The following is a 15,989-nucleotide window of genomic DNA, read 5'->3' as shown; positions in this document are numbered from 1 at the left end:
TGCAGGCAAAGAAGTCATGTCTAAGTGACTTTGGGGAGCTTCTAGATTTTGCTGAGCCTCAGCGGTGACCTCACAGGCAAAGTATCAGGTACAGAGGAAACACTCAATGAATGACAGTCAAGAGAACAAAACCCGTTCTCAGGTAACCTGGCCAGTCATGTGGTCTATGCTCTCACAGTGCCATCTGAAAGCATGTTTGAGCCAATGCAACTTCAAGGGCCAATGCCGGAGGATTCTCAGCCCATGCAGGGTCAGGAGTGCAAGGAATATTGGGGGCTTTCTGTACTGAGAAATGATGCTCCGAGCATAAACCCTGATATGCAAATGTCAGGGACAGACTGCACCACACACCCCAGTGAAGACAGCAAAGACAGTGGTGGTGCTAGAGCAGCCACCACCCCAACTCTTCCATGTATCCCCCCACAGACCTTCCATGCCTTAAGGAAAAAGCCACACATAGGCTTAAAACTTGTAGGAGTCCTATGTTAGACCCTGTGCAAAAGCCTATATAGACCTCACATACTGCCACAAAGGGCAGCCGCTGAGAAGGACAGATACACAGCTAAGGCCTTGACAAGAACATCCACACGGGTCCTTGCATGAGCTCCAGCTCACAGGCATAATCTTCACAATTCAGTTGACTCATTCTCCCCAAGAATTAGCTGAAATATCAGAACTATCTCTTTGATGTGGAGAATTGTCTGTGGACAAAGCAGTCTGCAAAGGTCTGAGCGCTTAATACCGTTAACATATGCATAATTATTTTGAAGAAACACACACACACACACACACACACAAGCAGAGACAAAGAAGACAAAGACAGAGGCAGAAAGAAAGACATGTCATATAACATTTCAGTCCAACAATTACCCACAAGACAGTAGTCTCACCGTAACAGAATGTATAGCTTCTTACCACCTGGAAACACAGCAGCTGCCTTAAAACAGTGATTCACTGAGCCACTCAGAGCTTATAGTGAAGTTAGGTCAGCTGACCTACATATCCTAGCACATCAATCAGCATGTCCACATTCAATTGTGCACAGCCCACAGTAACTGATTAAAAAAGAAAGAAGGAACAGCTGTGAGATGGTAGATACACTCACTATGTTATAACATCTGTAGAGAATTTACTTATTTTTAAGATTTTCAACCTGATTTTCTACCACATGTATGAATATTTGCCTGCATGTATGTATATGTGCATTAGGTGTGTACGGTGCCTAAGGAAGCCCAAAGAGGATGCTGGATCCTTCAGAACTGGAGTTATAGGTGGTTCTGAGCCACCATCTGCGTTCTGGGAACCAAACTCAGGTCCTTTGCAAGAGTAGCCAGTGCTCTTAACCACTGAGCCATCTCTCCAGACCCCTTATTCATTTTATTAAGGTCGGGTTTTCAGGAGCTCTGGCTACCTCCAGGAGGTGAGAGTTCCAGCCTGCCTCAAAAGACTTTCTAAGGGGCTAGAGAGATGGCTCAGTGGTTAAGAGCACTGGGTGCTCTTCCAGAGGTCCTGAGTTCAATTCCCAGCAACCACATGGTAGCTCACAACCATCTGTAATGAGATCTGATGCCCAATTCGGGTGTGTCTGATGAGAGCAAAAGTAGTGTGCTCATGCATAAAATAAATCTTAAAAAAAAAAAAGGAGGGGGGCTTTCTAGGATGACAACACGCTGAGGCAGAAGATTATAGCAATGCTGCCCTGACCCTGAGTAGCCTCAGCTAACGTGTGTGTGAGTGTTAGTTGCTAACCAAAGAAGCTTAAAACATTTTTTTTTTTAAATTAAGCATCAGCTATGCCATCATAGTTGGCCATACCACCACAGTTTCTATAAATACCACCTAGCAGGGTAACTCTCAGAATGTGCTTCCATCATTAAGGAATGTATATTATATATTTATAAGTATGTATATATGTATATACACAACCAAGTAAGCATAAAAATCACATCTATAACAGACATAAATATTATACATATACAAGTTACACAAATACACGCATGCAAATTCCCAGGCATAGCAATCAGTAATCATACACATTATATACAAACATAGGGAAAGCATAAACAACAAACATAATATTTACACACATATTACATATTCATACAAATGTAACAAATACATGTGTAATACTTATACTCATAGAAACAAACTAATTATAGATAGATATAATACATGCATACACTTAGAACAAATACATGCATAACACACATGTAGATGTGTCTCAAGACCCTGATTAGACAGTTCACAAAAAGGGGGAGGGGGTAGCAACGTCCCTAGGCAGCCCTGAAACCAGCATGGGCAGCCTGGGTATGAGCCTGTGGTACTCTGGCCTTGGTATTCTATCACCACGGTCTTTACAGTTGGTAGAAATGCCTTTGATGACTTCAGATGCACAGCTTACACTCCCAGAGGGAAAGGGCCTGTGAGAGCACTCAAAGGAGTGTGAACACAACAGACATCCTGTAAACGAGGTATCATGTAGGTGCTGGGAACCAAACTCAGGTCCTTTGCAAGTGCAGCCAGTGCTCTTAACCACCGAGCCAACCCAACATCTCTTTCCTTCATTTGGCTGCCAGCTAGGTCATGGAGCACCACCATCCTCACTGAAAACCGAAGGAGACTGAGGCGGGGGGGGGGGGGGGCAAGATCTGAGCAGCTTGTCTTCTTAAAGAGAACAAGGCTAGCATGACACTTCTGAGCTAAGCCCTCAGAGAATGCTCTATGCTACAAGACAGACAGGATCAGCCTCATGTCTAGAGACCTCTGAGCTCCATCCACAAAGACTTAATGGTAGGAAAACAAGCAAAGACACCAACTGGGCCATCAGGTCCTACATATGGGAAAGTGAGGTGGCACCAAGACCCAATCCAGTTCACAAAAGTCAAGCAACACACATGAAAGGCACCTTGCTAGAGGTGGCAGGCTCACTGCTTTCCCTCTCACAAGTGAAACTGGGACAGCAACCACAGGGGACTCCTCTGGGCCATTCCTGACTGGTGGTAACATGGCTGCCTGTCTCCTACCTCGTAGTCCACAGGCCTGCTGCAAGTTAAGAAGTCAGCAGAAACAAAGAGCAGGTGGTCTGACATTCAAAGCAGAACCCGCCAAGGAGCAAAAGGAAACTTTACATTCACCCAATGCCACATCACAGAGAAAGTGTTGCTATGTTTACTTTCAGTGAGATAAAAGCATGGCATATGTCAGAGGTGAACGTCACCCTGGGACACTGGTACTGCCATTAAAGACAACTCTACCTTAAGTTGGGGGTCCAAGCCCCAAAGGTAAATGCTACTGATCCTACAGATTGCCACTACTGAAGAGTGTGAGGCATTTGCTATCTTTTTTGTTTTGTTTTGTTTTGAGACAGGATTCCTCTTTGTAGCTCTGGCTGTCCTAGAACTCACTTTGTACACCATACCGGCCTTTAACTCTGCCTGCCTGTTTCCTGAGTGCTGGGACCACGGTGAATTTTCTATCTTATCCAAAAATAAAGGAGAGTGCTTTTCTACCCTCTAAGTGAGAAAAATCCCCAAGGAAGCCACAGCCTTACAGAGACTACCCTGGCTGATCATACCAGAGTCCCAAAGGAATGTGAAAGTCTTACCTGGTCCAGATGGACTTGCGCAGAGCAAGGAGTCGCTACCTTAAAAAACAAGGAAAAGAAACATGAGCGAGGGCTTCTCAGACAGCAGGCACTGTAGCCAGAGTGGCTTCCAGAGGCTGGGGCTGTATTACAGTACCTGGACTCAACAGAATCCACATTCTGCTAACTCTGAGAAAGTTCGAGTCCTTTCCGAGGATTTTAGGAAAGAAGTAAAAACACATCCATCCAAAAAAAAAATTATTTTTTTACATCTGCACACCATTCATAAAAACAGAAGTTCACCTTGAATGTCAAGCAACCAGTCAGTGTACCCCCGGCTAAGTCCTTCCTCATTGGGGACCATGAGAAGTGAGGCCCAGAGAAGGTGGAAGACTGCAGGGTGGTTTCAAGCTGCCCTGAGTATAAACATTCACATTTACGGATGTTGGTTTGGTTTTTTTTTTTTTTTTTTTCTCTCTCTCTACAAAATGGGCTTCTTTCTCTAGAACTATCTATGCATGTGAAACTGAAAACACAGACTAACTATATCTATTCCTGAGACAGTGGAAGGGACTTCCCTCGGACTCTCCCAGAGTCAGCTGGATAAGCTTCCAGGGTAAAACAGTAAAAGCTCAAGCTAAGGACAGCACTTTGCTTTGGGGCAGCTGCTGGGTGAAGAGCGCTCAAGCAGAGACTGCTGGGCCCTGAGCTAAAGACCCTGTGTGAGTGAGTCAAGACGTTGGAAGTGCTTCTTGTCTGTCCAGGAGGCTGCTGAGGACCTCGCTCCTGTAACCTGTATTACTCCCCAGCTCTCTCCCAGCTTGCCCAGGTTAGATCTCCTGCACCACTCCCATTCTTAAAGAGTGTCCTGGAACTGTGGAAAGGAAAGCTGCCCAGGCAGTGTGGTTTCCAATTTGGAGCAGTAGTTAGCAGTGTGACCTTGGTCTCTGAAGTGAATACTATTTGTAGGCCTCCTGCTTATCTTGCTCACTGAGTTTCTCAAGAGCTATGTGACACATGGTCACTCATCTGCCTGGGACACGCCATTATTCCACCAGGATGCTGACTCATACTCTTGGCAGAGAGAGGGGACCGCCGCCTCTCACTCACTCTTCCCTCTAACCAGCTCTTCATCTCTTCTATGCTCATACAGCAACTGGCAGCAGAAACACCTATTTTTTGAATTTGTGCGCCCTCAGTTTCCCATGTACATATTAGATTTTGATGGGTTGATCAGGGAAGAAGCCAACAAATAAACACAAAGTGAAAACTAACCCATGGCTTTGGACACACAGGGAATGGGTGCTAGAACCGTATGTGCTGGTAATGGCACTGGACAAGGGGAACTCATGGTTAATAAAGAATTGTGGTTCACTCCACTCCAGCAAGCCTCCACTGGGTACACAGCCATCCTGGTGCCTCGTGACATAGTCTCGCTGGTAAGAAATGTATGAACAATCAGTCTCTGCCTTTAGGATATCGCCTGTATTCCATAACACTGACACTACTAATCAGTAAGCAGAAGCAGCCTAACCGGACAGGAAAAGACACAGAGTCACATTAAATATACATCGCTAAGTTGAAGTAACCAACCAGAAGATATTACCTGCTGCGTGATTCCATCTATGACATTTTAGAGAATGGGAAGTTATAGAAAAAATAAAAAGTGTGATTATCAGAGGCTGAGGGAAGAGGGAAAACAGACAACGTAGAGAATAGGTGAACTGTTCTGGTCAGTACTGTCACAATGGGCACATGTCACTAACAAGAGTCCAAACCCACAGAAGGACCAACACCCCCAATGAAACCCCTGTGTAAATTATAGGCTTGTGGACTTTGGTTAGCAATGTATTGATGTTGATTCACTAAGTATTATGCATTAGACAGATTTTAAATATATCAAACAAGTGCTTATAAATTGAGGACTGTCTTAAATATAGTTTAACAATATTTCAAGTAACTGACCAGAAGCCTGTGTGGGAGGAATTCCTATGCCATACCAGAAACTCGAGTTTAAAAACAACAGTCAAGGGCTGGGCATGGGCACACATGCTTAATCCCAGCTCCCAGCATTTGGGAAACAGAGGAAGAATCTGTCAGTTTGAAGCCAGCCTGGTCTTCAAAGAGTTCAGGCTAGAGAAGGATACATAGGGAGACCACACACACACACACGCACACACACACACACACACACACACACACACACACACACACACACGCACGCACGGGGGGGGGGGGGGGGGCTATATCCCACATCCCCCTAAACAGGTGTGCAGTGTGCAGACCCAGGGACTACAATTGAGACATATGTTCTGTGATCAGAGGCTACTTAAATCCTGGAAAGACCATCTACAATCAAGAAAACACAACAAGATATGTCCTTCCAAGGTAGCTACAACCAGATATCAGCATGAGAGAAATCTGGATATAATCGGTATTTCCAGTTTACTTCTCCTTGTTTAGAGCAAGGACAGTAATTGACCACAGTCAGAACCATGTTGCCTCTCTCAGGATGCTCCCACTCTTGGTTCATGCTGGTCACCTGGCATTAAGGAGGGTGGACCCCCAGCAGCAGCCCTGTGATTGGGCTCCTTGGCTCTTTGTGAGCTTGTAGGTTCCAGCTGCCAGCCAACATGTCTAGAAAGGAGGACACAGTTTCTCCACACTTCTTTCTACTCGCTGGAGCCCACAATGCTCTAGAGCTCAGTCACTACTGCTTTTGCCCCTGTGACCTGTGGACCCACCTGCCCACCTCCCCACCATCATCTCTTGAAGCAGGAGCAGGATGAAGATATAGTAAGAGCAGGCAGTTGTTCAGCTGACAGAATGAGGATAGCTTATTGTCCGGGGTCCAGATGAGGATGGCACCTCATATTCTTCATCTTCATGCTTGTTCCTCATCTCTCAGGTGCATCTGATCTAACACTCTGTTCCTCTGCCCCTTGGCATGTCACTGAGGAAACGCTGTGAGCCTGGGACATCTCCAGTCTCAGGATAGCCATCCAAGGCCACAAGCTGGACTGATAACTGAGTGGCAGACACCAATGCAGGGCACTGGGACAAGGGCCCGCCCAGTGCCAATCCATCCCCTGGTACGCTCCTACGGATGTTTCTACTCAGGGATCTCTGGGCTAAGACACCTCCTTCTGTGAATCGCTCCCTAATGTGTGCCTACCAGCCAGAGCATGGCATCATGGAGGCTGAGCAGCTTCAGAAGTGTGGAGACTAGAGGACTACAGGCTGAGCAGCAAGCATCAGGACACACCCTCATGGGGCCATGTGCAGGCTCAAGTCAACTCCATAAACATGTCCTATATAAGCCACGCCTGTCTGCAGGTCTTTGTCCTGAACCCTATCAACCCAGAAATTCAGCACATTCTGTCTTGTGCGTGGGAAGCTAAATCAAGAAGGCCTGTCACAGGTTGAATCTCACAAATACACCCAGTGGGTCCTAGCTGCCTTTTCTCCTCCTGATGGCAGCACCCATAGGAGTCAGGGTGACAAAGGGTGGCAGTAAAGGCAGCTTAAAAAAAAAAAAAAAAAAAAAAAAAAAAATCCCAGGAGAGAGCTATGGGCCCTGAGCTATGAGCAATAGATCTTGAGACCTATGTCCTTCTCTTGACCTGACCAGGGCCTCTCTGAAAAACCTGCCTGAAAGCCATTTTATGGCCTTTATTTGGCTTTGTCTGTGGCCTAATCTTATGGTTACCAAGGACAACCACAAACAAACAAGGCTATGCCCAACCCACACCTGGCTATGTGGATGCCTGGAGCCTGCTGATGTTGATAACCTTGTCTCCAAGCCAGCAGGTCATCAAGGAGGCAGGAGGGGCTTATGTGCATATTTAAAATGCAGAGACTAAGAGGAAGGTGGTGGTGGGTTCTGTGGTACAAAGCTTACCTACAATGTATGGTTCCCCAAAATTGATTTTTTTTTTTTAAAGAAATATGTGAGTTGGCATGACAGCCCATATATGACCAAAAGTCTGAGGGACTTGTGAGAGAGTTCTGATGTGTGACAGAGTCCCTAAGTATGTGGATGTGTACATGTGTGTATGTGTGTGTGTATACATGCATGTGTTGGGGGAATATATGAGTGTGTCTTCTGTGTCGGAATGTATGCATGTCCCCTGTCTGGAAGTATGTCCCTGTGTGCGCCTCTATTAGTGTGACCACAGAGTCCTGTAATCCAGAACCTTGGGCAAAAGGTAGAGCTTTGAAAAAGAAAGCTTTAGCCACAGCCAGCTGCCTCTGCCCCACACTATGGGAAAGCCAGCAGGAGTCTCTGGTGCTAGGAAAAGTCTACTATGACCATTCAGGAGATCAAAGTCCCCAGAGAGAGAAAGGACAAGCCAGTTCAACCCATTGTTTACAGATTCTTGTCTTTCTTCTCATTCACGCAATTAAACCATGAACTCAACCCTGGTTGTCATGGTCAATTAAATTTCATTTTTGGCCAAGCCATGTCAAGAGTGATTATTTTTCTATCAATTTCTCTAAGAGATGAATGGTTAAAATCACTACATGCTACTACATAGAATAAAGGTAAGTTTGCAGTCGACCTTTTATGATTCATCAAAAATTCCAATCCTGTTGAGTCCTGTGATGAGCTTCCTAGACCATCATAGAACCCTGGAAGAATGGAGACTCATGCCCTCAGGTTTCCAGCATGTTTTTACACGTTCATCACTACGGTGGAAGCCTGGGTGGTTGCTCTCTTTACTGGCCCTCTTTCTTATTTGTTCTCTAAATGATTATGCCCATAGGAGAACTCTCTCAAGTGGGCATGAAGCACAGATGCACGGAGATCTGGAAAGGAGAATCAACCCAGCAACTTCAAGCATCAATCATTCAAAGGCATTCAGTAAGTGCACACAAGGGGGGGGGGGGAGAGGGGAGGAGGAGAATTTGGCAGAGCTCGGCATGCACCATTCCCCGAGTTTGACACACACACACCAGCACCAAAACAAATGCATCAATAAGTAAATGCAGGTAACTTCCAATAAATCCACCAATAACCTTTCCTTTCGGGTAAAAGACAAAAGAGCAGTGGTCACTAGCCACCTCTGCACTGCAGGTGGGAGAGGAACCAGTTTCCTGCTTAAAGAAAGAAAGAACCATCTTGGTGCTCAAAGTATCATGAAATTGCTTCGATCAGAATGAGGTGACTCAGGATAAACTACATAAAACCGGAGGCAAATTTACTTCCGCTTTGACATGACGCCAGAGAGCAACAATTTCCTTCCAAATCAGGAGAGGGGGGAGAGATATCATGGCCTCCTGAGCTTGGGAGAAAATGACAGAGATGCCAGTGGCTGGCCACTGAGACCCAGAGTGCAGTGTGTGTCACCTCTCATCTAGGCTGAGAGCAGCATCCAGGCAGAAATTTTTTCCAAGAAGCACTTTTTATCACTTTATAGCTTTTACAGCTACGGGTAAATATCACGAACCAATGAACAGGCCCATTGTATTAGCTTTAGAAAAGGTGAGTTGTTCAACTGTTTATGACTGGGATTATCACTCACTATAAATGGAGGAGGTGAATCAAGAGAAAAGTTCCCCATCCTCTGATGCAGTCACTTAAAGAACAGGACACTCTAGTTAAATGCTGCCCGTGCTAGACTGCTGGGGCCACACCGAAGTCCCACAGACACAAGGATTGAACAATAGAGGCTTTGATTTCCTCAGCCCAGGAGAGCAACTCATTGATCTAGACTGAGGTTTGTAGGACTGCTTCCTTCTTTGAAGTTGTCCTCTCCTCACTCCCACGTGTGGTCGTCCACCTGCCTGCCTGCGTCTTAGAGTCTTCATAGGAGAACAAAGGTCACATGGGATTAGAACCCACTCTAGTGACTTCGTTTGAACGTGACCTCTTAAAAGACCATGCCTATAAACAGCCATGTCCTAGAGTCAAGACTACAGCACAGGAACGTGAAGAAACATGGTTCAGCCTCACAGTTAGTCACCAAAGGTTTCGGAGACCCAAAGCATTCTCAGAACACCAGTCAGGACTAGACCCCGGGCAGCAACAAGTCTCTTCATTCAAGGCTGCTCCTGGAACAATTCCAAAGCTTGAGGCCGGGGCCAGAGAATGTCAAGGTCAAGCTCCCCCAGGAGCCTGCAAGAACAAGGAACCCTCAAGGACAGGGGCATGAAATAAATGCAGGCTGCAGAATTTCGTTAACCTTTTCAAGGATGAAAGCCCTCTCTACCTTTGCTTCTGGGACCTCTTTGCTAGGCATGACCCTGGAATCCCTAATTAGGTTCACATTCCTCAAGAAGCCCTGTTATCCACTAAGTGGGAAAGCCCAATTTAGCTTGCTCTAATCCCCATGAGAAACAAGCCAGCAAGGCAGACACAATTAAACCCCAGGGCTGCCTGCCGCAGACAGGGCTCCAAGATAGGAGGGAAGGTGGTGAAATTACTGCAATTGGGGCTTTCTGTTTCCCTTAAAGGTAAGAGGGCTAAAGAAGACCATGGCTCTGGCACAGTATCAACAAATCCACCCCAGCATTCTCTCAGCTCTGGGATGGGCTGGCCTGAGCCTACCCAGCTCTTAGGGCCTCCGTGTCCTCTCCAACCTCTGTGCTTATGAGTTTTAGGGGCAAAGGCTATTGTAAGGCATCTTGGATCTTCTAGTGCTTCAGGCAAACCATATGGGGCTTGTAGGAGAATGCAACAGAATTAAAACACCAGAAAACTGTTCTGCATCCTCTATGCTCCTCAACATCAGAAAACAGATGTGAGTCTATCACTGGAACAAAATTCTGAGAATCCTCATAGTGCATGAAAGCTGCCCCTTCCCAGGACACTCACTGGGCTCAAAGTCTAATAGGGACCCCAGGACAGGCCCACTTACCCAGAGACTGGAATAAAAGCCTGTGTGGCAGATCTGTCCCAAAGTATGAGGTCAGGATGGACGAACAAGAACAAGGCCTGCATGCCTGGCTCTCAGGCACACGGGCAAATGGCCGACTCCCATCCTAGACTCCCAACAACATCAAGCAACTCCAGGGGCCTGCCTATAAACTCTAGGGCAGACACTTACCAGACTCTTTCGCCTTATCTCCTAAACAGAAAAACAAAGATTGCATGATAATGGGTAAAATGCTTGCTAAAGAACCAGAAGAAAACCTAATAAATCCAGCTGCATCAGAGAAAGAGTAGTCCTTTTAAAGCCATTCTCCCCACTTAAAATGCCAAGGATAAAGTTGTATTTGCTTCAAAATAAGGAGACCGATTTCCACAGCAAAAGCCAAGTCTGATACGAACAGCCACATTTCCCCACAGCCTTCCTCATGTGCCCAGCAATGTGTCACCAGCAATCACAGCTAATAATACAGAATGCTGGAATTGGTGACTCATGGTTTAGCTACTTAGGACAGACTGTCATGCCAGGCACAGTGCTCCAGGTCTTTAGTCCCAGCTTTTGGGAGGCAAAGGCCAGAACTCTGCCAATTCAAGGCTAGTCTGAACTACTTAGCAATTGCTAGGCTGCCCAGGGCTACGTAGTGAGAGCCTGTCTAACAGAAAAGGTAAACATTGACAATTAGCTCTGTGACAAAGAACCCAGCACTGTATTCCTCGTACCCTCACTTGGGTCTCTTGTGTTTCAGAGATAATGGCATCACACAGAGTCTTTGCAACGTCAGTCATCCCCCATCAAGAGGTAAGGTCAATGCAGACCGAGAGATGACTCAGCAGTTAAAAGCCCTGGGTGCTTTTGCAGAGGACCCGGATGCAGTTCCCAGCACCCACATAAAGACTCACAATTACTTGTAACTCCAGTTCCAGGAGATTTGACACCCTCATCTGGCTTCTCTAGGCACTGCACACACCAAATATATACTACAGGCAAAGATATACATTAAGTAAACATAAATAAATCTCTTTTTTAAAGAGGCAGCAGCAATGACTTCCCCTTGAATCTGATGATTTCCTGGTTTGACTTGTGACCTGTTATGACTAATGAAATAAGGTAGTTTAAAAACCTTCTTCTTCCTCCTCCTCCTCTTCCTCTTCTTCCTGACCTTCCTTCTTCTCGTGGAAAAGTAGAAGGGTTAAACTCACTCTGAAGCCCAAGCTAAGCTCAAATTCACAGCAATCCTGCTGCCTCCTAAGTGCTAGAAACATAGTTGTGTGCCAGTAAACCTAGAGTAAATATAGTGGGACTCTGGAAGCCTGGACTTTAAGGGCTGCAACTGTTGCTTCTACAGCAAGCATATCCATAGATGCAACCAGCTCCATGCTGAAAGGAAACCAACACTGCTAGGTGGATAGACAGGCCTACAAGAGGACACACTGAGCCATCTAGTCTCTAGGAAACCACTGGAAAGGAACATGAGCATGTCTGGTACCAGCCTTGAGCATCTGCCTCATCTGTCCCGCCTCCTTTTGTCCTGTGGTAGACATACTCACACCTCTCTCATTTCTTTCAACAACTATAAATAAAGGGATTTATTAAGTCTACCCGTCCCACTCCAAGACAGAGTGCCAGCAGGACATCTCTGCTTACAGAGAGAGAAGGGTGGGGGGAAAGATTGGAGATCTGAATAGGTTCCTTCCAGCCTCCCACAAATACAGCTGTAACCTCTCAGCCAGACACAACACAGCAACAGCTATGTACAAGAGTAGCAGTCAAGAGGGAGACAAGAATGGGCTACCCCACCCAATTTCAGGACAAAGTACATTGTATACTTTATAGGAGATTCCTGTACAAATGTCCAGACCCCTAGCCTCTCCTTTGCTAAGACCTCACCCCCTTTCTCCTCACAAAGAAAAGCTCAAAGAAAGAATGACTGTTTCTGAAGGCTTGGGAAGTGAGTGGCATTTGCAGCATCCAGGGGGGGATTTATGCACTTCCCACACTGGCTTCATGTTCCCCAGACTGTCCACCAGGAAAGGACCCTCCCATAAGTAAAGGGCTGAGGACCAGCCAAGCAGCACTCCACATAAGCTTCTGCCACAGCCATGCAGAATCTGAGATTTCCATTTGAAACTATCACACCGGCTCATCATGCTGGTCAAGTAGCTGATTTACCAGTGGCTGATGGTATAGAGAAGGTGCCCAACACCACAGAAGGGACCGGTTCTCACAAATAAGAGGCTTTCCACAGTGGAGGTGGTCCCTTTCAGCCAGCACCTTAAATACAGACAGAGAACTACCATCGCATCTCCATCTCTTCTTGGGTCAGTGGTCTCAACCTTCTGTCATTCACGAATTCATTCCTTCACACACTAGTCATTCATAATGGTTAATCAAATACATCTCAGGGCAGGAGACTCAACTATTAGAAAGAAATTGTAGTGTCTTCCGGAATTCAACTTAAATCAGGATACTAAGGAAAATTTTCTTTTAAGACATTTTTGTACCAAGTGTTGAAGAATAATGTAATATAAAATAAATAAGAAAGTAAATAGTAAGTAATGACACACAACGGTTAAGAGCACATACTGCTCTTAGGATCTGAATTGGGTTTCAGCAACCTTCTTCCAGTTACTGCCTCTTCCTTTAGCTCCACAGGGTCCAACACTCTCTTCTGGCCTCTGCTGGCAACTGCACTCCCGTGTGCATACACACAAATAAACATGCATGAGTACACATACGAAAAATAAAATACATCTTTTAAAAATCAAAGTAAAATTAAGCATACCTTTTGTGTCTGACTAGTTAAATCTTTATTTCATATATTCCGCAAACAGCCACCACCTCACACCATCTGACATATACCTACCATCCAACACTAATTATCCACCAATGTTCTCACAACCCTGTCAAGGCCAACTCTCGAAGCTATCACACCATAAAGAACTACTCACAAGCCATCTCTGTCCCACCTCATCAGTACTCCAGGCCCAAGATGTCCCCTTTAAAGGAACCCACAAAGGCATTTGAGATGGAGCATAGTGCTGGCCTAACAGGTGGGGGTTCTGGGTTCAATGTTAAGCCCTGCAAAATAAACAATAAACATGCCCTTCACATCTCCCCTCCTGACCTCATTCAAGGCCTTCAAGGTCAGGCCTCGCACAGAGCCTCTAATGGGTCCACAAGCTACCCCAGGGCTCTTCAAATGCAAAAGAAGGGAATCTACAATAAGACTGGAATTGCAGATTTTACCCCACATTCTACATTCCATTCATTCAGCTCTCTCTGCCTTCAGTAAGGCTCAGCAAGTATTTATTGTCCCTAAGATCCGGGAGACGCTTAGACTAAAGGAAGCGCTAAAACCCGAAATCCTCCAGTGTCCTCCCCGCTTACCCACCCACTGGTTCAGAAAGTCTTGGGGGAATTCTTAGGTGAGTCAAAAGTCTGGAAATACACAAAAATGAGTTCTGTCAGCTGCCCCTGGGAGGTAGGAAGAAGGAAGCTCTGGGGCTATTTCTGTGTTCAGGGGAACATGGGGGGCGGCCACTTCCTGAATCCCTGCCTAAAATTAACAGCTTTACAGAAGTGGCAGAGCCTAGTAAACAGAAGCGTGATCTCACAAGTCAAAATTCTGAGGACTAGTGTGTGTAGTCATTTCAACCCTGCTGCTAAAAAGGAGGTGTGGCAGGGTGTGTGTGTGTGTGTGTGTGTGTGTGTGTGTGTGTGTGTGTCTGTCTGTCTGTCTGTCTGTCTGTCTGTCTGTCTGTCTTTGTGGGGGGGTGGGGCGGTGTCTCAACAAAATCTTACTCTAGAAGTGGCTAGACCAGAATACAGTGGCAGTAGGACCATAAACCTCTACATGGAATGAATATGCCCTATCATTAGGAGGGTCACCCTAGAGACCACCACAAAGTGGCTCTGAAAACATACAGTCATGACCAACAAGCTGGCTGACCAGAGTCACACATGGCAACAGCACAGGATAGTGTTGAGAGAAGGGGACTGCCGGGAGGCAAAGTCAAGTGTCTGAAAGTCTTATGAGGATGAAGACACACAGAGATACCCTAAGGACAAGCCTATAGAAATACCACCAAGGTCTCCTGCCCAGGCAGGACAGAGAAGTCCTGTTAGGGTAGGAGAAGGTACTCAGAATTACCTCTCCCAGCCTAAACTTTAGGCTCTGGAAGACAATACTGGGAAGATACTAGAAGAAAGATACCTGACTGGACCAGAGATTCTTAAGACTGTCAGAACTTCTCTAAGATGTGCTTCCTTGGGGAACACATTGATAGGTTCCACAGTATCTCAAATACGTACAAATAACATCCCGGTGGGCTCCTGGTTGGGTGTTCCTTCCCCTGTACCCAGCCTTAGAAGCAGGGTAGGGGCACTCATGAGAGGCAAAGGGTAGACAGATCAACACAAGTGGGCTTCTCACTTGTAAAGACCATAAGTGGGATCTGGAAAGAGAAGAAGCAAGAGGTGTCATTGAACTAGGGGGTGCCATGTGCTTAGAAGGGAGACCAGAAACCAGGGAGACACTCCTGGTAGGTCGAGTTCCAAATATGTACAATTGTCTCAAAGGAGGAGGGCAGAAGAAGCATATGGGGAGATGAGGGGGGTTGTTGAATAAGATGTTAGCTCACATGGAAATCTTCCAGAAGGAAGACGGGCACTCTTCATAGAAAAGTCAATGTCAGTAGTAAGACACCAGGACAGGTTCGTGTCAGGAGCCACAGCTTCCTAGACCAGAAAGCAGGACAGATGGAAGGCAGAGCTAAATGTGATTATAAGAATTTCCCAAGCTGATAATGAACATGGGTAGCTAGCTGATGAGGCAGGAGGTTATGTTTTCATTATGGAAGCCAGCCAATGTCACCAATCAGCCTTCTGCACCCAGAAGCTGCAAGTCCAGTCAGGCCTGTAGAGAAAAGCCAGATACTGCGGACCACACAGCAGTATCACCAATAAGCAGGGTTAGACTAGAGAACCAGAATGAATGCTGGCTGGCTAGTCCCTGAGAGAGAAGAGAGGTTCATACATACAGTGGGGAAAGGCACAGACACACACGGACACATGGACACTCACTGACCCATGGACAAACAATGACACAGACACAAACCCACACACCTCTGAAAGAAGGGGGCAGAGGCCTGCTATTCAGGAACTTGCCGGAAACCCCAGCCTACACACAGGAGAAGAATCTAATCCAGGCAGTCACCCTGGCTGCAGAATCAATGGACTAAGATCACAAAAACCTTCCTGGAAACAAACGAGGGACAGACAAAAACTCAGGATCCTGAGGGTCAGGGAAAAGGGCAGCAGGCGAGGTGGACAGTTACCATAGGCAACCTGACAGAAGCCCTAAGACGCCACAGCCCAAGTGCCACTAACCAGGATCTTTGACCCCAGTCTTCAGAAACACCCAGGTTGAGCCCTCTAAATGAGAGGCGCAGACAGTATTCTCAAGGAGAACTGAGGAAGCGAACTGCCCTTTCCTGCCTAAATGCAGGCTGATTGATACTACTGATCTCTAGCCA

General features: G+C 46.2%; 1 protein-coding gene across 6 annotated transcripts in view; it reads right to left on the bottom strand.

Annotated features, from left to right (window-relative positions):
- The window catches only part of Tns3 (tensin 3), a 237,110-nt gene that overhangs the window by 150,142 nt on the left and 70,979 nt on the right, over nt 1-15,989 (bottom strand). For 5 of the 6 annotated variants that reach the window (XR_013111758.1, XM_034508403.2, XM_076938142.1 and 2 more), the window contains exon 4: nt 3,605-3,643. The exons of the other annotated variant lie outside the window; for it this stretch is intronic. Coding sequence is in view for 1 of the 5 variants with exons in the window: in XM_076938145.1 (XP_076794260.1) it covers nt 3,605-3,643 (39 nt within the window). In the remaining 4 variants the exon portion in view is untranslated. The remainder of the gene's footprint in view (nt 1-3,604; nt 3,644-15,989) is intronic. 6 annotated transcript variants of the gene reach the window in all.

This window comes from Arvicanthis niloticus, chromosome 7 (genome assembly GCF_011762505.2).
Source record: "Arvicanthis niloticus isolate mArvNil1 chromosome 7, mArvNil1.pat.X, whole genome shotgun sequence".
In the NCBI taxonomy this organism is placed as follows: Eukaryota; Metazoa; Chordata; class Mammalia; order Rodentia; family Muridae; genus Arvicanthis; species Arvicanthis niloticus.
Note: the sequence above shows the minus strand (reverse complement) of the source record. Positions and strands in the feature narration are given on the sequence as shown.